Below are 22720 nucleotides of genomic sequence, written 5' to 3'. Positions count from 1 at the left end.
GAGTGGTTTTGGCATAAAGTTATACAACTAGAGAAACTACACGTTAAACATCTCAACTTCATTAACCGTCTAATTTTCCTCATCCGATGCAGAGATAACGAAGTCATCCCGATATTCATCAAAATCAAACTCGTATTCAATACAAACAAGGCCTCCAGAATTTATCATAAAATAGAACTAGCTCTTTTAAGAGAAAGAATTACAGTCACTAGAGCTGAATTAGCATTAATTAGTAATAACACTTTTTCTCTTCATAATGAACTGGCCACATCTCTTCCATCCTACCTATGGAACAACATTGAGAGTGTTACATTCAACAAGGCAATAGCGATCTCAGAACAGAAGAAACACATTAATTCATAAGTTCAACTTATTCCTTCAGAAGAAAGAAATACATAAAAAACAACTAAATCATCCAAAAGTAGTTATTAACCTTTCTTCAAGAGTCCTAACAAAAGAAGGGAATAACCTTTTACTTAAGGGTTTTAACTTCACCTTAACCCCATGTTTCCTACTAAAAATTGGTATCATAGCACAAATAGAAAAAGGAATTAGAAATCTACTGGACAACATGGCAGATCGATCTTATCCGTATAGAGAGTACAGCTTTACTATTAAAAAGCAGATTAGCTTGTAGGAATCTACCTTAAAATGAATACGCTTGCCTTAAAAAATTAAAGGATGACAAAAATATTGTCATAATCAAAGTGGATAAAGGCAACGCAACTGTCGTTTTGAATACTACAGAATATGATAACAAAACGAAAAGTCTGCTGGAAGATACAAACACCTACAAACTCTTGGACAGAGACCTGACTTGGCATACACAAAAAAAAAAAAAAAAAAATGATCTCATAAAAAAGTGCCTCTCTGGATGGAAAAACTTAAAAAATACTTACAATCAAAACATCCTTTGATACCAAGAATCTATGGTGTTCCAAAGATCCACAAGACAGACATACCTTTAAGACCAATAGTAGATGGAAGAGATTCACCGACTTCCAACTTGGCGAAATACCTCACCAACATGATCTCACATCATAATAGGAAAAACATCTTCCTTCATAAAAAATAGTACACACATTTCATAGAAAAAGTGAAAGATATACATATTGGTCCAACAGACATCTTAGCAACTCTAGACATTATCAGCTTGTTTACAAACGTCCCGAGACAAGAAATTTTGAATCTCCTAGAAGACCACTTCTCTTGGGACATCTTAGATCTTTTTTAAATATTGTATAAACAATACTTTTTTCACCTATCAAGACAGAATCTGGGAACAAAAAGAAGGACTGGGTTCATCATTATAACCAGTACTAGAAAACCTATTTATGGAATAATTTGAAAACAATGCTCTTAAGAATTACCATAAAAAACCAAAAATATGGCTACGCTATGTAGACGATATTTTCATCATATGGAATGGAACAACAGATGAACTTATCAATTTCAAAGACTATCTCAACAATTTGCACAACACCATAAAATTCACTTTAGAACAAGAAGAAAACAGAAAACATCCTTTTCTAGATATTCTATTAGAAGTTAGTGAAGAAAGTTAACTCTCCTTCTCAGTATATAGGAAGCTGACAAACACAGGAAGATTTCTAAATGCAGCCTCACACCACCATCCTTCACAAAAAATAAGCTTAATTAAAACTCTTCGAGACAGAGCATACAATATCTCCAGCACACAAGAAAGATGTAATGAAGAACTAAAATACTTAACATAAATCCTCCAACAGAATGGGTATGAAACAAAAACCATCAAGAGAATCCTTAAAATGCCTTCCACAATAAAACAGGATTACAAAAATGCAATCTCACTTCCTTATATCAAAAATGATACAGACAAGCTAGCCAAATAATTGAACAAACACAACGTAAAAGTAGCCTTCCTTCCTATGGAAAAAATCTCAAGATTCCTACATCCACCAAAAGCACCTCATCATCCTCTTAAAAAACCAGGAGTCTACAAAATCCATTGCGCTTGCGGGATTTGATACGTAGGACAGACAGGAAGATCTGGAGAAATACGCATGGCTGAACACCAAAAAGACGTACAATACAAAAGAGAACAAAAAATGGGTCTTGCTTTCCATACCACTTCCACTAGACATGATGTACTCTGGCAAAAAAACAACAATGTTATACATAGAAAACAACAGCTATAAAAGAAAATTTAAAGAAGCTGCTAATATGCTGAAAAACCTGACCCAATGCAATAAAAATCAAGGTTTAATTCGTCAACGTTGAACAATACTGGACGATGTTACATGTTCTTGTTCTCATTCATACAATCCGAGCTCAGATTGAGTTCTGACCACACTTGAGTCGGGCTGTATGAATGAGAACAAGAACACGACATCGTCCAGTATTGTTCAACGTCAATAACGTTTTATATCCGCATTCTATTATTTGAGTTTATGAATACCAGACGGTTATGATTTGTATTTATTAATTTCTCTTGTTTAAACTTTAAGTTATACTATTTACCCCTGAAGATGTAAATCCTATGATTTACAAAACTTGTCGGGAACTGTTATTTCAGTATTTTGTATAACTGAATAATAAAAAATGTGGTGTAATCAATGAAATATATCTTTTGAGCCAATTAGCCACAGAAGTCTACGCCTGCAATTATTATTATTGTCAAAATGAAATGTAAACCATTTGAAATCTATGTACTTACTACAATCTGATAATTTGTAATAATTTGTGTTTTATTTTTATTGTAATTTAAAATCTAAGCAATACTTAGTCTTTATTAGAGTTGTAAGTCAGCAGTTAGAATTGAAGGAAGTACAGGAAGATGGTTTAATGTTAAATCTGGTGTGAGACAAGGATATACATTATCCCATCTGTTATTCATTATCTATATGGATCACATTATGAAGGAAAGTGGTATTAAACATGATATCAAACTTGTCGGGAACTATTATTTCAGTATATCGTATAATTGAATAATGAAAAATGTAGTGTAATCACCGAAATATGTCTTTTGAACTTAGATCTGAAATGGGCAACCTCACTTACAATGAAGTCACCTATCCAGAATCTAACAGAATATGTCCCACTAAAAGAGCATACTAATCTTTTCAGCAATTAAGTTCATGTCATAGAAGAATTAATATCATGATCAATAAGATGAAAGAAATATTTAGTATGAGTTTTGATAGATCTAAATTAAAATTGTAAATGTAAAATAATCAAGGAATATGTGTAAAGATAATTGCTAGTGATTTATAACTACTCATGCAAGAATGTCAGTACACTGACCAAGAAACGGCAAAGGTTGCTCATATGGCAACGTAGTATTGAAAGTACCCGTGGTGCTAATTCGTGAAAAATATCTAGAGGCACGAGTTCCCGAAAATGGAAAACCCCATATGGCGGTGCGATGAGGTCAGCCAGTCGGGGACGAATCGAAAAGCCGAATATGCAAAATCTAACTCGAAAAGAGGGTGCTGGAAAGGGGGAATATGTGCAGCCACACAGGTCTGACCCCCCCCCCCCATTTTGTTTATTCCAGTTTTCTCTCCACGTGCTCCTCAGTGTTCAATGATTTCCAACTCCTACGTTCCCAGAGTTGACTAACGTAAGTCCCGGCAGCGCATCACAGCAGAGTATGGCAAATAAACTTGCGGACCTTTGGCAAAGAAAGTGCACCGATGTAATTCTTGAAGAAGCGAGCGCCAGACTCAAAGAGTACACGTGACTCCCACATGGCAGCAGATCTTGAACAACAAAGTTTCAGACCACGAAGGAAGGACAGAAGAAATCCCGAAATCCTATGCAGTGCAGATAAGTACTTTACATATTCTTTGTCCCTTAGACATTAGGATGATTGTGAAAGAAAGAAATTTTGTGTTTCAGAATGAAAACTGAACTCTAAAGATTAAGCAGATTATAGAACATTTAATTCTCATCAGACTAACTGTCCGAGAATCACGAATCTGTTAAAAACCAATGTTTAGACCCATACGAAATGAAAACAAGATGTATTTTGTGACTAACGAGCACTTGATCAACTGTGTATAGTATTATAACCATTTGAAGAGAATATTCTATGTAAAAAATTGTATGTTTAAGGAACGAGAGAGTGTGAGTGAATCCTTAGATGATTTAAACTTAGTATTGCTTACATCATGCTTATGCCTTGTATTACTTGTGAGTTCATTAAATCTGTTTTATAGTTTCATATGTGTGGGATCTGACCATGTAAACTAACTCTTACCACTCATAAAAGTTACGAACCTGTTCATTTGTATATGCGCGCAGGGACACCCAGAATAAGTTAAGAAGGAGGGGACTACGACTGCAAGATTAGAATGCCTCTGTTCAGTTGTAACCACATTGGTGGCATCAAATTTCTGTGACCCCCCCCAAGGTTAAGATATACTCTGTACCTAAGCTCAGGCTAGCGCAGTATATAAATTCGTCTGACAGAAAAGGGGATGTCTCACACAAGTTAGAGAGTAGGTAGTCTAAGGGCCATTAACGAACAGGACACATAGTATAAGAGAAGGAATAAAAGGATAATAAATATAACAAAGAAATAACTCACAACAAATGGCACGGCTAACAGGATGTATTTGATCCATGAAAGGGAAAGAATTTAATGAGATACAGTGAGTCGGTGTCAGTCAAGTCACATGCGAAGAACAAATGAAAAAAAAGAAAAATATCTTTTGGAAGGGAAATTTTAAATTTGAGATTTTGTAGTGTAAGCAAAAAGGGATAAGTATGTCTCTCCCAACTAGTATAGAGTTAAGTGATCCAGAATTCTTTAGGAGCATTAACCCCAAGGAGATATTCCCTCAGTTTTTGGGAGAAGAAACAGACAACGTGAGGGTCCTTTTTGAGTACATTGAGGAACTTAGGAGGATAGGGCAATGGAGCAATTTCCAGTTGCTTATACTGCTTTGCAGTAAGTTAACTGGAAGGGCAAAAAGCTTTTTCTAGTCATCGCCCCTCCTGAAAGAAACGTTGGATTACCAGAGATTCAAAGGATTCTTATCTCCCAATTTGCCAAGGCCAAGAACATAGGACCTAATCTCTGGAAACTCCAAAAGATGAACCAGAAGGAAAAGGAAGGCATCCCAGAATATTACAACAGGTTGCTCACTTTTGCAAACACGCCGAGTGTTCCTGACGACGAAAGACGGCATCTAGATTGGGCTGTTTTTCAGCACTTCAGGGTCGGTCTGAGGCAGGAACTAAGGGAGGCAGCCTTTGCAACGGGAATAATAAATCTGAAAGAATGTTATGATGCCGTCATTGAAAGAGAACAACTGCTTGGGGACATCTGTCGCTCAGTTGCTATAAGCCATGTGAATGCTGTAAGAAATAATGGAGAGGATGATAGGAGCCAAAGTCTGACAAAGGAAGGAATAGCAAAGAAGGAAAAATGTCAGAGGACGCAAGTGAGTATTGGAGAAAATAAAACTGACACAGTCTGCAGTGTCAATGTCTGCAAATTTGGTGAAGTCAGCTCCTTGGTCAGGCAAGAGGTCGAGAGATTACAACAGCCTCTTATGGAACGACTCGATTCTGTCATCAGGCTGCTAACACTAGATCGTTCCAGTGACCAGAAGTCTCCTGAGTTACAAGAGAGTAAGTTACTGATCTCATTCATAAGGAGGTCGAGTAATTGCAACAGTTGGTGCTGGGCAGAATGGAATCCCTAATGATAAAACTAACGGAATTGTCAGCCAAATGTGGATTGAACACTCCTCTGTCTTCGGATGGAGAGGTTAAAAGAGGCTACCATCGAGAGATTCCCAGGTGTTATAGTTGCAACAGATTAGGACACTTGGCCCAAGACTGTTTTATAACACCGCAATGCTCGAGAACTAGGACCGGTCTCAAACTACGTCTCATGTTTGTGCCAGACCTGATGATAATGAAGAACAACAGGGCAAGGAACAGTTCTCTGGAACAACAGCTAACGCAAGGGTCTGCAGGAGGAATCTCAAAGTACAGCTCGACACCGGTTCTCAAGTTTCCCTAATCTCTGAGTATTGTCTCAGGGAACTGGGGGCCTGTGTGAGTGAGAGAGCTAAAAGAATGAGCAATCCAGTCAGATTATTGGGAATATCTCCCTCCACAACTCATGCCACAAGATATATTAGACTAAGGATTGAGCTACTTGGGTAGAATCTGCATGTATGTCATAACCTCCTAATTCTTCCTGGGAACTTGTTGTCCTGAGTGGGATTAATTCTAGGAGAAGATTTTCTTAGGAAGCATGGTTTTTCATGCGACTACCCGAGAGAGAGCATTCAGTTCCGAGGAAAAGGAAATAATACTGTAAGAAATCAGAAACAAAGAAAAAAAGAGAAGGAGAAGAGTCCACGTCCAACAGACCTGAGAGTAAGCAGGTTATAGAACTTGGAAAAAAAAGGGAAGGGCACATAGCTAACATCTAGCCAAAATCTAATATCGCAGAGGTCAGGGAAAAGAACTGAAAACCGGAAAATGGTAAAGATCAGGGAAAAGAAGCAGAGAAGAATGATCTAACTAGAGATAAGTGCACCAGTTTGAATGAGCAGTATATGAAAAAAAGAATCAATCTTGTGTATCAAGCAACAGTTGAAGGTCCAAACACTGTGGGAATCAGAAAAGAAGGGGGAGAATTAAACAGAGAAAGTATGCAAAAAAAAAAAAAAAAAAAAAAAAAAAAAAAAAACCTTTTAGAAACTCATTAATGCCCTAACATAATGGCAAGGTCATATCAAGGAGGGAAAAAGAAGATGAAAATTTTCTTGGGGAGAAAATTTTTTTTTAGAAGGAGGGGGGCCTTTGTTAGATCGGAAATGGGCAACCTCACTTACAATGAAGTCACCCATCCAGAAACTAACAGAATATGTCCCACTAAAAGGGCATACTTATCTTTTCAGCAATTAAGTTCATGTCATAGAAGATTTAATATCATGATCAATAAGATGAAAGAAATATTTAGTATGAGTTTTGATAGATCTAAATTATAATTCATCATCATCATCAAATTCCTGCCATGTACTCTCAAGGGGTGTACAGGATATGATAGTACTACATGAAAAAAATTACATCATTATTAATTTCCTATCTACAATTTTCCTCCAAATCAGCTGTTACTTGTCAAGACTCCAACATTATCAGATCTTATATTTCTATCGTCTAAGGCACTTTGTACCGTATCAATCCACCTATATCTTGGTCTTCCTCTGGGTTGTTTTGCTGCCAACCTGGCAGAGAACACTTGTTTTGCTAATCTTTCCTCGCCCATTCTGTTTAAGTGATCATACCACCTGAGATTAGCTCTGCTAATGCATTCCTGGATGCTGACAATGTCAAGTTCTTTCCTAATATCCTCGTTTTTAATATGATATTGCCATTGATGCCATCTGTTCACGCCTATAATCTTTCTCAGGACTCTCATATCTGTGGTCTCTAGTCTTTGGTCAAGTGTTTTACTTCTGACCCAGCTCTCAGATCCATAAGTTAACACTGGTTTGAACACTGTCTTGTATACAGCTAATTTATGAATTTATTCAATTGACTTCTCACCATACCAGCTTTGCTGATTCTGTTGTCTATTTATGTAAAATAATCAAGGAATATGTGTAAAGATAATTGCTAGTGATTTATAACTACCCATGCAAGAATGTCAGTACACTACCCAAGAAAGGCCAAAGGTTGCTCAAATGCCACCATAGTATTGTAAGCACCCGTGGGTGCTAGTTCATGGAAAATATCTAGAGGCACATGTTCCTGAAAATGGAAAGCCCCGTATGGCAGTGCGATGAGGTCACCCAGTCGGGGACGAATCGAAAAGCTGAATATGCAAAATCTAACTCGAAAAGAGGGTGCTGGAAAAGGAGAATACATGCAGCAACACAGGTCTGAACCCCCCCCCCCCCCCCATTTTGTTTGTTCTGGTTTTCTCTCCACGTGCTCCTCAGAGGTCAATGATGTCCAAATTCTACATTCCCAGAGTTGACTACTGTAAGTCACGGCAAGGCATCACAGCAGAGTACAGCAGATAAACTTGTGGGCCATGAGCAAAGAAAGTGCACTGATGTAATTCTTGAAGAAGCGAGCACCAGACTTGAAGAGTACACGTGACTCCCACATAGCAGCAAATCTTGAACAACAAAGTTTCCCACCACGAAGGAAGGACAGAAGGAATCCCGAAATCCTATGCAGTGCAGATAAGTACTTTACATATTCTTTGTCCCTTAAACATTAGGATGATTGTGAAAGAAAGAAATTTTGTGTTTCAGAATGAAAACTGAACTCTAAAGAATAAGCAGATTATAGAACATTTAATTCTCATCAGACTGACTGTCCGAGAATCGTGAATTTGTTAAGAACCAATGTTTAGACCCATACGAAATGGAAACGGTTTTGTGACGAACGAGCACTTGATCAACTGTGTATAGTATTATAACCATTTGAAGAGAATATTCTATGTAAAAAATGAGAAATTGTACGTTTAAGGAACGAGAGAGAGAGTGAGTGAATCCTTAGATGATTTTAACTCAGTATTTGCTTACATCATACTTATGCCTTGTATTACTTGTGAGTTCATTAAATATGTTTTATAATTTCATATGTGTGGGATCTGAGCATGTAGACTGACTCTTACCTCTCATAAAAGTTACGAACCTGTTCATATGGATATGCGTGCAGGGACACCCCGAATAAATTAAGAAGGAGGGGGCTATGACTGCAAGATTAGAACACCTCTGGCCTGTGTTCAGTTGTAACCACATTGGTGGCATCTAATTTCTGTGACCCCCCCGGTTAAGATATACTCTGTACCTAAGCTCAGGCTAGCGCAGTATATAAATTCGTCTGAGAGAAAAGGGGATGTCTCACACAAGTTAGAGAGTAGGTAGTCTAAGGGCCATTAACAAACAGGACATGTAGTATAAGAGAAGGAATAAAAGGATAATAAATATAACAAAGAGAACAAAAAAAATAACACACAACAGAACCAATTAGCCACAGTAGTCTACGCCTGCAATGTAAATTATATTTATTTGTACAAATAATTTCAATCTGCAAGATGACTATGGTTTATTGATTTAAGAAATGATTGAAGTGTAGTTAAAATACACGGATTTTCACTGAACTGTTTCAAGCTGTATGTTGCCAAACAATTTATCATTATTGGTAAGGCTGTCCTGATGATAGTGCTGCAATTTTCCAGTACTTACTTCTATAAATTGGGTTTTCAGCGCTAATATTTAAATATCAATCGCAAGAAGAGAGAAAGACAAGAATTAAGAATATGCCTATTTCTGAATCATGAATTAATAACTTGATGAAGAAGCACCACATGCAAGTATCATATCACGTAATGTTTTTTTCCTCTAATGATTTAACTCCTTAATATATTAGTCAATAATTCTATATTAATTTTCATAAATGAAAGATATAACAATAAATTTGTTACTTTTCTTCTTTGAGCATAAGTTAATTAATAAGAGAAAAATTATGTGCTGTAAAATTTCCTAAAACAGTTAGGAACTACTGCTTTGGAGAACAGTAATGTGAAAGCAATAAGCCATTAGTTTGGTGAAGAAGATATCTCAAGTACTATTTGTGGAATATCATCAAGACCAGAAGCCTTTTGGTATACAGGGTATTCAAGATTCTTTTGATGTCCCTCCCTAGAAGGCCACATGATGTAATGTTGAAAGTAAAAGATGAGGCAATTTGCTTGTCATCTATGCAGGAGTTGGATGAGAAGAAACATGCCAGGAGGAAAGCTTTATTTTTGTATGGCAATGTCACCTAAAGATAAAGATGCAGGAGGCGAGCTTTATGTTTAGCTGATCTTGCAATACTATCATACATGAGAGGTGAAATCAGAGATGAATAGAAATTGCATCCATCATCTTTTGTGAGAGACAAGAAGGGCACAACTGCCACAAGCATAGGCTGTAAGTTTTCTATATTTAGCTTTTTCAAAGTCAAACTTAACCCTGTTAATGATGATTTTACAAGTGCTGAGAGTTAGGATATTGGCTGGGAATTTTGAAGAGTGGGGCTCTTGTTCCAACATGGATAATTTCTGTAACAAAGTCATAACAGTAGTCTGAACATAGAAATGCTGATGATGATCACAGATCTTCCTACTTAGCATTTCTAGTGCTAAAAATATGAGGCTGAGGGGAAGGTGTTCTACTAGAGATGAACAATGTATGAGGTTATGACTGCATTACCAAGAGAAAAGGTCATCTCAACAGTGTATATCAAAGGAGAAGTGGTTAAGAAAAGGTCCAGAGTGTTGGGTGAGTGGAGAAGATTGTCAGGTATTCTGAATGGTAGATGAACAATTGACTTCAGGTTATTTCTTATAGCTTGATCAAAAAAGAATCAGAAACTTTAAACATTTATAAACCATAGGAAGTCCAGAGATTTACATGAGCTTCTTCAAGTAATGTTACAGCCTTCATTAAAATCATAAAAAAAATCTGAAAAATGAAGTTAAAATTTCAAATAGATTCTCAAACATTCTGAAGTGCAGAGACATTTTAATCCTCAGCAGTACCAATATAACAAAAATTACGTTATTTAATTTACAGTAATAAATTAATTCATTATTCATTACTTATTTTTAATTAGTGAAATGTAATATAAAATGGATGCATATGTGTCCTTTTAAAGCATATGAATTTTTATCAGTTTATACCAATTTTAGAAGAGTTAAAAATAACGTACCTCATTTTGTTCTTTTAACTTAAGTTCTAATTCTGTGGCCATTGTTCGGTAATGATCTGCACTCTTTTGACTAATACTCAATTTCCCTTGAAGTGCTGCAAAGTTACAAAAATATATAAATAAAAACAAATAATAAATGACTACACACACACACGCACACACACACACACACACACACACACACACACACACACATTATTTTTTCAAATGGTTAAGGATTTTAAATGGTTATAAAGGGAAAATTTTTTAATTTTTAAAATCTTCATAGACTATTTATAGTTTAACTTTTTTTAACAACTGAATAACATTGTTATTCAGTTGTTTACCTAACAAAATATGTAAGATGTGAGAATTTACTAAAACTACTAGCATAAAATCATATTTCCAGTGTTGTTATTGTCAAACTTCATCAAATTATACTTAAAATGACAAGTAAAGGTTGAACAGAAACCTACACCTTATCCTTTACTAAAATGATTTGTGATGTAATTTTTCTAAGTAACTGGTTCTAGCATAGTTCGCTGCAACCAATTAATTACCTAGAATCTTGTTGCTTGAAATGGCTGGAGAACTTGATTTAAAATATACTTTGCCACCCTGTACTCACCATAGTGGAACCACTTAATACCTAGAGTCATCAACAACAGCCTTCTTCAGTACACTGCTAGACGAATGCCTCTCTATGCTTCTTCCATTTTGACCAATTTTGTGCATCTCTCTGCAATAAATGTCCATACCATCTTGTTATCTCATCATCCCATCTTAACAGTGGTCTACCTGGTTTTTGATAACCAGTTCTTGGTATTCATTCTGCTGTTCTCTTTGGCCAGCTGTTATCAGACATTCTCATCACATCCTGCCCAGCATAATTTGTTGCCTGCAGGACTGACACTCGTGTGTATGAAGAATCATTTGTGCATGGATTTCAGTTAATCGTTTGCTAAACATGGGTCAAATCAGTGACATATCGGATGCTACGAAGTGTCGTACAGTGTCTCTACACAAAGAAGGCAGCTCAACAGTTTATTGCTAAAGAATTGAAATGTACTCACGCAAACATGAGTAGAGCATTGAGACAGTATTCTAATAGCCAGTGTTTAAAAATAATTGCTGCAATAGTGGACGAAAATAATAACTACATCAAGAGATGAGAGGAAATTAAGGAACATTGTGAAGAAAAACAAAATATATGGTATTTTCATAGGAGATGGAAAGAACTAGGTGTGAATGTACCAAAATCTACAACGTTGAGCAACTTCACAAATTGGATTTTAAATCACATGTGCCTAAGATGAAGCCATTTATGACTTCCAAATAAAAGGCAGCTAGAGTGTAATGGTGTAAGCAAAGGCAGTTGTGGAGTCAAGAGGATGGGAAAAAGATTTTTTTAGGGATGAAAGTATGTTTTGTGTGTCCAATGACCATCAAGGGATGCATGTTTGTCTAAGGGGGATAACAACAAAGTGTTAATTATCATGTTGTATCCATTTGACTATAATTTTTGTGCATTCATTTTTGCATTATTCTAATATTTTGATCCACGTTAAAAATTATTCTAATATTGTGAATGTTTTCAAATAACAGTTTCTTATAATTTATATTACATTTTTATGTGTTTATATGGTTATATAAGTACATAAATTTAGATGATGAATATTTGGTAATAATTATTACTAAATATGCATCATCTAAATGTAGTAATTCAAATATCTTAATACTTATTTACTATGCAATAGATTTTTTCTATGCAATAGATAGATAAATAGATAGATTTTACTATGCAATAGATAGATTTTTAAGGGGTGCTTAAGGGTCAAAGCTATATAACTGAGAGGAGACCTCCACATAGCCTTTAAAGGAAAGTGGAGAACCGACAAGGGCTTCTGACCTAATGTCCAATCCTCACCTTCTCGTGGTGCACCCTGTTGGGTATCTACTTGGATACTGAACGAACGAGGATGGGCTGGCAATTTGGGATTTAGCCGACCAAATTGTATTCTTATTGGTTAAACCAAAATAAAAAAATGATGGTACAACATGACAAAATTTCATACCAGCTGGGGAGTCGCCTGGTTAAACACAAGGCCCCCGTTGTTTTCACCAGCGAACCAGGGCGAACAACAAAAAGTCAGCTACTGGAACAAATCTGAAAACAAACCCCAACTCAACATCACCAGAGTTAAAGATCAGTACTATCAACGTAAGAAGCCTAAATGGCAGAGAAATGGAGTTAGCTGAGGAATTAGATAAGTACCAGATTGACATAATAGGGGTGACTGAAATAAAAAAGACAAAAACTGGTGATATTCAGGCAATGACAATCAAGGAAAAGAAGGAGTAGCCATAGTATTCAACACAAAATACGAGGCTAATCTTCTTGAATGGCAGTCAGTCTCAAGTAGAGCAATGTGGGCAAATATGAGAATGGGGAACTGGACAATGAGACTTATTTGTGCCTATGGTCCCACAGAAGGTTTTACTAAGGTAGAAGTGGAGGAATTTTTTGGTGATTTAGAAAAAGCAACTGACACAATGAAAAAGGAAAAGTTGGTCCTTGTTGGGGATCTAAATAGCAGAGTAGGAAATAATTGTGAGACATACAAAAATATTTTGGGAAAATTTGGAGAAAAGAGCAAAGCTAATAATAATGGCAAATATCTGTTGGATTTCTGCTCAGGACATGGACTGGTTATTACTAACACCATGTTCCAACATAAAAATGTGCACAAATTCACATGGAGAGAAGAGGCTAGGAATAAGAAAAGTCTCATTGACTATGTTATTGTTGATAGGGATGTTTTCTCTATGGTGCAGGACACCAGAGTGTACAGAGGATTTGAAATTGGAAAGATAAAATTGAATTTCATATTGAAAAGAATAACATGTAAGAAAGTTTTAAAGCGAATAAAAGTTGAGCAGCTCTCAGATGTGAACTGTAGACTAAAATACACAAAGATTATTGAAAAAAAATGAAAGAGTTTGAGAACAGGAATCAAACCTTGGAGATTCAGTGGCAAACTCTGAAGAAAACATTGCTTGATTCTGCCAGAGAGGTATCTGGTGAGGTTGTCTGTAAGGATAAAAAAATCAGAACTCCCTGGGGGGGACACAGGAAGTTAAAGAGGCGGTGAAGGAAAAGAAGAAAGCAAATCAAATCAAAAGTTCCTGTCAAATAAGTCAGCTTGTGCTCTTAGAGAATATAGAGACAAATGCAAGAATGCTAAACACTGTGTAAAACTAGCTAAACAAAAGTCATGGGAGGACTTTGGCAAGAATATAGAAAATAAATATCAAGAAGGTGGCAAAATATTCTGGAGGTTGTTGAAAAAGCTTAGGAATGGACGAAAGAGTGCTGTAAAAGGAGTTAGAGATGATAAAGGTGACATGAAAACTGGAGAAAAAGATATCCTTGAAGTATGGAATAATTACTTTGAAAAACTGCTAAATGAAACAAGCAGTGATGACAGCACAGTAGTAAAAAACACTGACCAGACATGCAGTCAGGAATACATATCCATACTTGAAGTAGAAAAAGCCATCAAATGCTTGAAATGTGGAAAGGCAGCAGGAGTAGATGATATTCGACCAGAAATGCTGAAGTATGGTGGTACAAGAGTCTTACAGTGGCTGCACTGCATAGTTCAGAAAGCCTGGACAGAGGGACGAATTCTCGATGATTGGAGTAGAGCTCTCATAGTACCCATATATAAAAAGGCAAATAAAACTGCATGTGAGAATTACAGAGGTATTTCCCTACTGAGTGTTCCTGGCAAGACCTATGCAAGTATACTTGAGAAACGGTTGAGAAGAATTGTGGAAGAAAAGCTTGGTGAAGAACAAGCTGGATTTAGGCCAAACAGAGGCTGTCAGTATCAGATCTTCACTTTATGGCAAATAGTCGAGAAAGCATGGGAATATAACAAAGATCTGTATTTAAGTTTTGTCGATTTGGAAAAGGCATATGACAAGGTGCCAAGAGAGAAGCTATTCAATACGCTGCAGTTATATGGTGTCAATGGGGGCATTATATCAAGCAATACTTAGTCTTTATTTGAGTTGTAAGTCAGCAGTTAGAATTGAAGGAAGTACAGGAAGATGGTTTAATGTTAAATCTGGTGTGAGACAAGTATGTACATTATCCCCTCTGTTATTCATTATTTCGTTCATAATGTGGATCACATTATGAACGAAAGTGGTATTAAACATGATATCAAAATTGGAGATGTTAATGTCAGCTCTTTGCTTTATGCGGATGATGTTATACTTCTAAATAAATCCGCTACAAGTCTGCAAGATTCTCTGACTAAATTGAATAGCTGTTGTAATAGATACGGTATGAAGGTCAGCAATAAAAAGACAAAGACAATGAATATAGGCAGAATCATTGAAAATGTCAACTGTGTTGTGAATGGAGAACCAGTAGAACAAGTAAGACATTTCAGCTACTTAGGCACGATTTTTAGTGAAGATGGTAAATTAAGTATGGAAATAGACAACAGAATCAACAAAGCTGGTATGGTAGGAAGTCAATTGAATAAATTCATATGGAATAAGAGAGAAATTAGTCAGAACACTAAATTAGCTGTATTCAAAACAGTGTTCAAACCAGTTTTAACTTATGGATCTGAGAGCTGGGTCAGAAGTAAAACACTTGACCAAAGACTAGAGACCACAGATATGAGAGTCTTGAGAAAGATTAGAGACGTGAACAGATTTCATCAATGGCAATATCATATTAAAAACGAGGATATTAGGAAAGAACTTGACATTGTCAGCATCCAGGAATGCGTTAGCAGAGCTAATCTCAGGTGGTATGGTCACTTAAACAGAATGGGCGAGGAAAGATTAGCAAAACAAGTGTTCTCTGCCAGGTTGGCAGCAAAACAACCCAGAGGAAGACCAAGATATAGGTGGATTGATACGGTACAAAGTGCCTTAGACGATAGAAATATAAGATCTGATAATGTTGGAGTCTTGACAAGTAACAGCTGATTTGGAGGAAAATTGTAGATAGGAATTAATAATGATGTAATTTTTTTCCTGTAGTACTATCATATCCTGTACACCCCTTGAGGGTACATGGCAGGAATTTGATGATGATGATGATGATGATAGATTTTTTAATTTTTTTTTTTATGTTGAGCCAATACACCAGAGGTTGGTAAATTAACCTACAGTACGTTAGTATCATGTGTGAGTTGGGAAAGAAGGTACTTGTTCACACTGGATTTGAATGACTGTATATTGTATTCCTTAGGGAACACATCAAGGGGAAGACTGTTCCATAGTATAGCACTTGCAGGAATAGAGGAGGAGAAGAAGGAGAAGAAATTGGTTCTGTGGGTTTCAAGGTGCAGAGAATACTGAGGCAGCAGCTGCACATGTTCCACAAGCTTACTATAAAGTGAAGGAATTATTGATGCTATTTGAGGGGGGGGGGGGGGGGTTGATAAGAGATGGATCGTTAATAGGTCTAATTGTTCTCCTCTGTATTCAGTCAGGCATTTTCAGGGAGCTTTTGCGGAGGGGCCCCACCCCATATGTGGGAGCAGTATTTTATGGTTGGGCGGATTTGTGATTTGTATAAGGTTAACAGCTGTTCAGGGGTGAAGTAACGTCTTGCGCCAAAGAGAAATCCTAGTTTTTTAGAAGCTGATGATGCAATGGTCGTTATGTGTTTATGCTAGGAGAGGCTTGATGTGAGGGTAATTCCAAGAAGAGAAATCTCAGATTGTCTGGAAATTTCGGTGTTGTCAAAAATAATACTGGGAGAAAATGGTTCTTTTTTTATGAGAAATAAGACAGTACTGCATTTTATTTGCACTGAAATTGGGTAGGTTATCTGAACCCCATTGGAGGATGGCTTGATGGTCTGAATTGAGGCAGTGGTGGTTGCTGTTCTGTAGGTTGAGGTGAGTTGTGTGGAGTATGGTTTATCAAAAGAAATGCAAAGAAAAGAACTGCAAATCATTCAACACATTTTCTTTGATTATTCTAATTTTTTTATTCGAAGGTGTATACTGTTACCACATGGCTAAAATATAAGGCCTTTCACATAAAACTAATGTCATTACACTTACCATCTAAGAATTTTACAATGATATATGGCTGAGGAAATGAATTGTGAATTTTATCTTTATACAAAAAAGTAAAATAAAGAAATTTCTGTAGTCTGTACATTCAGATAATAATAAACATTTCATTAAATTGATATGTTTTAATAAAACAATTAATATTATTATATTATTTAATATTTTATTTTAGCATATATTACAGCCACAGTAAGAAATCTGTATATTTGGGTAAGAAAAAAAAAAAAAGAGAGAGAGAGAGAGAGAGAGGAAAAAAAAAAAAAAACCCGCTTTTCCAATATTTTTTAATTTATAAGTAATTCACAATAAATTAAAAACAATGTGTAATATTTACTTCTATAACACATCTCATTCATCCCTTTAATATATCAGGATCAATGGCGTGTAAAGATGCAACATCTTATCCATCCCATTAGCATTATCAGGATCAATGTATTTTCAAGATGCAAGTAATATGGCCTCACACAACAATCTTTCCCAACAGAAAACAATATAGTAAACTTAGTTCATAACAATCTATCAAAATGTTCCAACCAAAAGCTCCAAATCAAGTATAAAATGTCATGATAAATTCAATACAAAAAACTATCTGAAAAAAAGAACCAATGCAACACTAAATAATGACTAATTAATCCTATTTGCATAATCTAATATGTTTGTCAACTGTGTATTTCTAGATGATTTGCCTGTGTTTTGCTAACTTAAATATGATCTGAATTATTAAATATTATATAGACTGAGTAAGCCTCTGATGAATCTTTAATTTCCTCAGGGATACATATCTTCTTCTTCTTCTTCCGCAGCTTTTCCCACTTAAGTCGGGCCACTGTTTGTAGTGAGTCTCCTCCACAACCTCCTGTCTTGGGCTGTAGCCGCATCCAAGTTCTTCATTCTCAAGTCCTCCTCTTCCATCTCTTCTTTGGCTGCCTGCACTTCCTCCTCCCCTGCACATCCATCTGCATGACCTTTCTTCCCACATACTCTTCCTCCCCCCTCATCACATGACCTAACCATCTCAACCTTGCCTCCTGTATCTTTGCTCCTAAGTTTGTAACTTTCACCGTTCCCCTTACATAGTCATTTCTCAGACGATCCTTTCTGGTCACACCACACATCCACCTAAGCATTCTCATCTCTGCTACCTCCATCCTGCTGATGTTATTTTTCCTCAGGGACACAGTTTCCATAGCATACATCATAGCTGGTCTCACTACTGTCCGGTAGCTTTTGCCTTTTAGATTGATCGGCACCCTCTTATCGCATAGCACTCCAGCCATCTCTCTCTCTCTCTCTCTCTCTCTCTCTCCCTCCAGTTCCTCCATCTTGCTAGTATCCTGCATCCCACTTCCTTCTCAGCCTCACCATCCTCTTTCATTGTTGAACCTAAGTATCTAAAGTCACTGACCTTTCTGATGACATTTCCTTCCAGCTCCAGATCTGTCTCCTGGTTGCCATATACTTTGCAACACATATACTCTGTCTTACTTCTGCTCAGTCTCATACCTCTCTCTTCCCGTACTTTCCAATTTAGCTCTCACTTCTCTTGATTCTGCACACAGCACGATGTCATCTGCATACAACATAGTCCAAGGTGCGTCTTCTCTCACCTCCTCCGTCACCACCTCCATTACAATATTAAACAGGAATGGACTTAATGCTGATCCTTGATGCAAGCCAATTGTCACTGGAAAACTTTCTGTCTCTCCCAGGCAGGTCCGAACTCTTGTCTTCACATTTCTGTACATCTCCTGCACCAGCCTCACATATTTCTCTGATATCTTCTTCTCCCTCAGACACCTCCCGACTTCTTGCCTTGGCACTCTGTCATACGCTTTCTCCAGTTCAATAAATACCAAATGTAGCTGCCATTGCTTCTCTCGAAACTTTTCCATCATCTGTCGTAACCCAAAGATAGCTCAGGGATACTTATACATAATAAATAATAATAATAATAATAATAATAATAATAAATCTACCAATAGCTTAATTAATACCTTTTATTTCATTTTGGGCTTCAAGTAACTGATCTTTTAGATTCTTGATTTCTTGAGTATATGGCTTTCCTTTTGAAGACAAACAATCTAGATTTAAAAAAAAAGTCAATGTCTATAATAAACTAAAAGTATTTATATCTTATTTGATAAGATGCATTCTTTACTGACCAATTCTTAGCAAACAGTTTCATTATGCTATATATAATGGATTGTATATCAAGGCACAAATGTTCCCAAAAATTACACAGCTATGAAAATATAAGTGAATTTATCTCAATTCATGTTCCTTTCTAAGTGAAGGAGTTTATTTATACTCTCACTATATAATGAATATTTAAGGGAAAAAAAAACAAAACAAAACCATATATATCTAGCAATCCCCTCGATTAATGCACCTAATGTGTTCTTTAAAACAGACGCATTAATCGAAAAAACACACTAATAAAAAATATTAACATATGGGGAAAACTATAACTCATCTCTCAAATTTCTTTTTTGACCCTTCATTTTTTTTTTTTTTTTTTTTTTTTTTTTTTTTTTTTTTTTTTAAAATAAAAGAATTAGTGTACATCTTAGGGCCTAGTTAAAGAAAAACCATGAAGCTGAAGGACATAAAACATTCAAAATATAAATTTATTATTCTACTTCTTAACAAACAATTAAGCTAATGTAGTTTAGCGGGCATTCTGTTTCTTTTGTACAATTGATAGTATGGCCTTATTGCCTCTTCTACTACTGTAAATTTGACTGCTTCTCTCTTCTTCAGGGTCAGCCTCAAAGCATTGTTGCTTAAAAACTTTGATCGTACGAAAAATATTTTCGAATTGCTTCTGTGAAATCTCTCTGGGCTTGTCAGTGATTAAATTTTCTTCATATTCTTCAGGATCTTCCCGGTGTGCATCTAAATTTAGCAGGTCAGAATCACTCAATTTCTCAGAATCGTTTGAAAAGCCTTTAAAATCATTTGCACAATGTGGAAGAATGTGCTTCCAACCAGCTCTTGGAAATACTTTGATGCAAAAACTGCAAAAGAAGAAAATTCAATAAATTCCTCATATATACCCTCAGGTGGTGGTACAGGATATGATAATAATCCTACACGAAAAAAGAAAATTTTGTGGATCAAATACTGGAAGAAAGAAGATGACCAAATCAAAATTCACTATAAAAAGCAAACTAGGAGAGTAACAGTCATGGTGATGAAGGTGAAACTGAGCTATGAAAATCAGTTAGCCATACAGGTAAAAGGAAATCAGATAAAATTTAATCACTGTGTAGCAAGCAAGAATAAAAATAACCCATGAAAAATAACTTTAGTGAAAGTGGAAAGCAGAAAAGGCTCATATGCTTTAAAAAAAGCATAGCTGTTTAGTGATCACTTTAATAAGGTATACATTAGACCCGATTAGCTAGGATGCTGAGGTGGAATTAGATCAAAGTTGGCAAATGGATGAGTTGGAGGTTTTAAAGCTATTACAAGGGCTGTAACTAACAGTAGTGATATATTTGTCATTTGGCCACAACACTGGATGTGAACTATCATCACCTTCCTACATTGATTCAGCAGCCTACATCTGTGTGTGTTCAGTTCACCATGGAAAAGGAAGGTTCTGGGAGTTTTACCTGTTTTGGATATCCCACTTGTAAGCACAGGCTCTGGTACTCAATCAACTTGTGTACACAAGAAATCCATCATCACTGATACAGACATTAAAGTTTCGCTTGTCATATCTCCCAAAAAATTAAGATGAAAACTCCTTAATTTATAAAACACACAACACTTATTGTTCTCCTTCATCCTTACAATCGTCTATCAAAACTTTAATGAAATGAAATGGCTATATCACATTCAGTGGTTAACAGATTACTATATCACTACATAAAGAATTATACAAGAGAATAAGGATTTTTTTTTTTTTTCTCTAAATAACTTAGGGAATTGAAACAACGTAGATCCGAATATAAATTAAATTATATTTTAATAGATATTTCCGATATTTCGGCAATGTCACATTGCCATTTTCTAAAGGAACTTACAAAAAGGCAGGTGCACACAGGCAATAACAATACAGTAACTGAGAATGAAGATTTGAAGCTATCGTTCTCCTAGAAGTCCTGATGGTGCCCTCTGGCAGGCTAAGTAGGCGTTCTTGGCCATTGGGCTGAAGGTCTGCTGATGTATGCCTCCCAAATTTGGGGCAATCGCATACAACCAAATTTGTTGAGGTTTGGAGAGTTTCTTAGGGCAGAGGCTGATTCCATAAATAACCTTTCGAATTTATATTTGCTCCGGTGTATTATTGTTGCTTTCTTCCACCGTATTCTGTGGCGAGTATCCAGAGCATGGTCTGCAAGACCAGAATGGCTATACTTGTAAAACCGGATGTAGTCTTTGTGTTCAGAAATTCTGATATTCGCTGTCCTGCCTGTTTGGCCAAAGTACGACAGTTTACAACTGCAAGGGACCTGGTATACACCAGGTAGGTCTAGGGGAAGTGGTTGGTCTTTGGTAGAGCGGATAAGGGATGCCAATTTTCTGTAAGGCCTGTAACAGGAGGTGAGGTCATGTTTTTTTAGAATTCTGGTAATTTTTTCTGAGGTGCCTCGGATGTAGGGAATGGTGATGGATTTAGAGTAATCTTTTTTGTGGAGGGGGGGAGGAGGGGGGCTGTGGTTTGTAGGTTTTAATATTTTTTGGATTTTTTTTTTTTTTCCTCCAAAATCCAATAAGGATTTTTATCCCATATATTTCCAATATTTTTGAACTCCTTGGCAGGATCATGAAGAAATTTCACCTGATATCCACATATCTCCTTATCATCAAAATTTTAAATGCCTTGTTGTTTGTCATGTGGAATTCTCCCAATTTTCCCCATCCATCCCCTTAGGACTGGATGAGGTTGTGCCCTCCAATGAGGGACTTCTAAGTATGTATTTTTGACTGCAGATCCGTGTGTTCACAGGGCTCTTTTGCCTGTTCTGAGGGACGAAAAACCCGAGTTTCCAGGAGAAAAACCCTCTACCTCTGGATGAGATCAGATAACTCACCTTTAGTCATAAGAGACCAGATAAAGTTTCCTCATGTCACAGAAAGGAACCGAACCCAGGTCTTTCCGACCAAAGGACTTCGTCTATACCGACTGAGCTATGGAGGCTCTTTAAATGTCTTACCAACTATAAAACACTGACTATCTGGAGTTTAACAGATTCCTTGTAAATATTGGACACACAACTGTTCTGTGGAAAAAAGAATTAGCAAACATAAATATAACATTTAATACCTTAAACCTCAAAAGTTTGTTCATAGTGTAACTTGGTACTGAGACAAAATACAATATCCTTAGGTATGAGGCTTATCTCCTCCATAAAATCAGATTTAAATACAAATGTCTTTTCAAAGCAAGTTCTAAAGCCCTGTTACACTGATTTAAATAAGAATGACTGCTCCTCTCACCAGAATGCTTCAGAGATTCTCATCCTATGTAAACATCATGAAAGATATAATATATGTTTAATGCAACCTTCCAGCAAGTGGTGCTCTACTAGTTAACTGACTATTGTATTTGCCTTGTTTTCTGTCTCTTTGAATTAACTGTTAGTTCCATACTCATGGTGTGCTGTTACAAACACTTGTGCTAATTTCAGTAGTTATTTAATGTGTCGAACATGTCTATATCTCACTCTCAGTTACCATGTCACAAGTCCCATTACAATTAACTTTTTATTTATAATGATTACACTAGTAATCATAATTTCTAAAATTTACAGCACATTACAAAAGTGATATCAGACAAAACTGAAGGTCATGAAGGTTTAAAATGGATGAATATGAGTGAAAATAAGTTAGATCCAAATGTTGGTTATAGGCAGGCAAAGCAACAATAAATATGGAAAACAATAGGTTTTTTTCTTTTC

General features: G+C 36.2%; 1 protein-coding gene across 3 annotated transcripts in view; it reads right to left on the bottom strand.

Annotated features, from left to right (window-relative positions):
* LOC150106811 (nucleoprotein TPR-like) overlaps positions 1-22720 on the bottom strand; it is an 826699-nt gene that overhangs the window by 434014 nt on the left and 369965 nt on the right. For all 3 annotated transcript variants that reach the window (XM_090393327.1, XM_090393328.1, XM_090393329.1), the window contains exons 22-23: positions 18806-18892; positions 10720-10814 (exon numbers count right to left, since the gene is read on the bottom strand). In XM_090393327.1, coding sequence (XP_090249453.1) covers positions 10720-10814; positions 18806-18892 — 182 coding nt within the window. The remainder of the gene's footprint in view (positions 1-10719; positions 10815-18805; positions 18893-22720) is intronic.

The sequence above is a fragment of the Typopeltis vanoorti genome, chromosome 5 (genome assembly GCF_054136105.1).
Source record: "Typopeltis vanoorti isolate ZY-2024b chromosome 5, IOZ_Tvanoo_1.0, whole genome shotgun sequence".
Taxonomy (NCBI): domain Eukaryota; kingdom Metazoa; phylum Arthropoda; class Arachnida; order Uropygi; family Thelyphonidae; genus Typopeltis; species Typopeltis vanoorti.
This window is presented reverse-complemented; position numbering and strand designations above follow the sequence as displayed.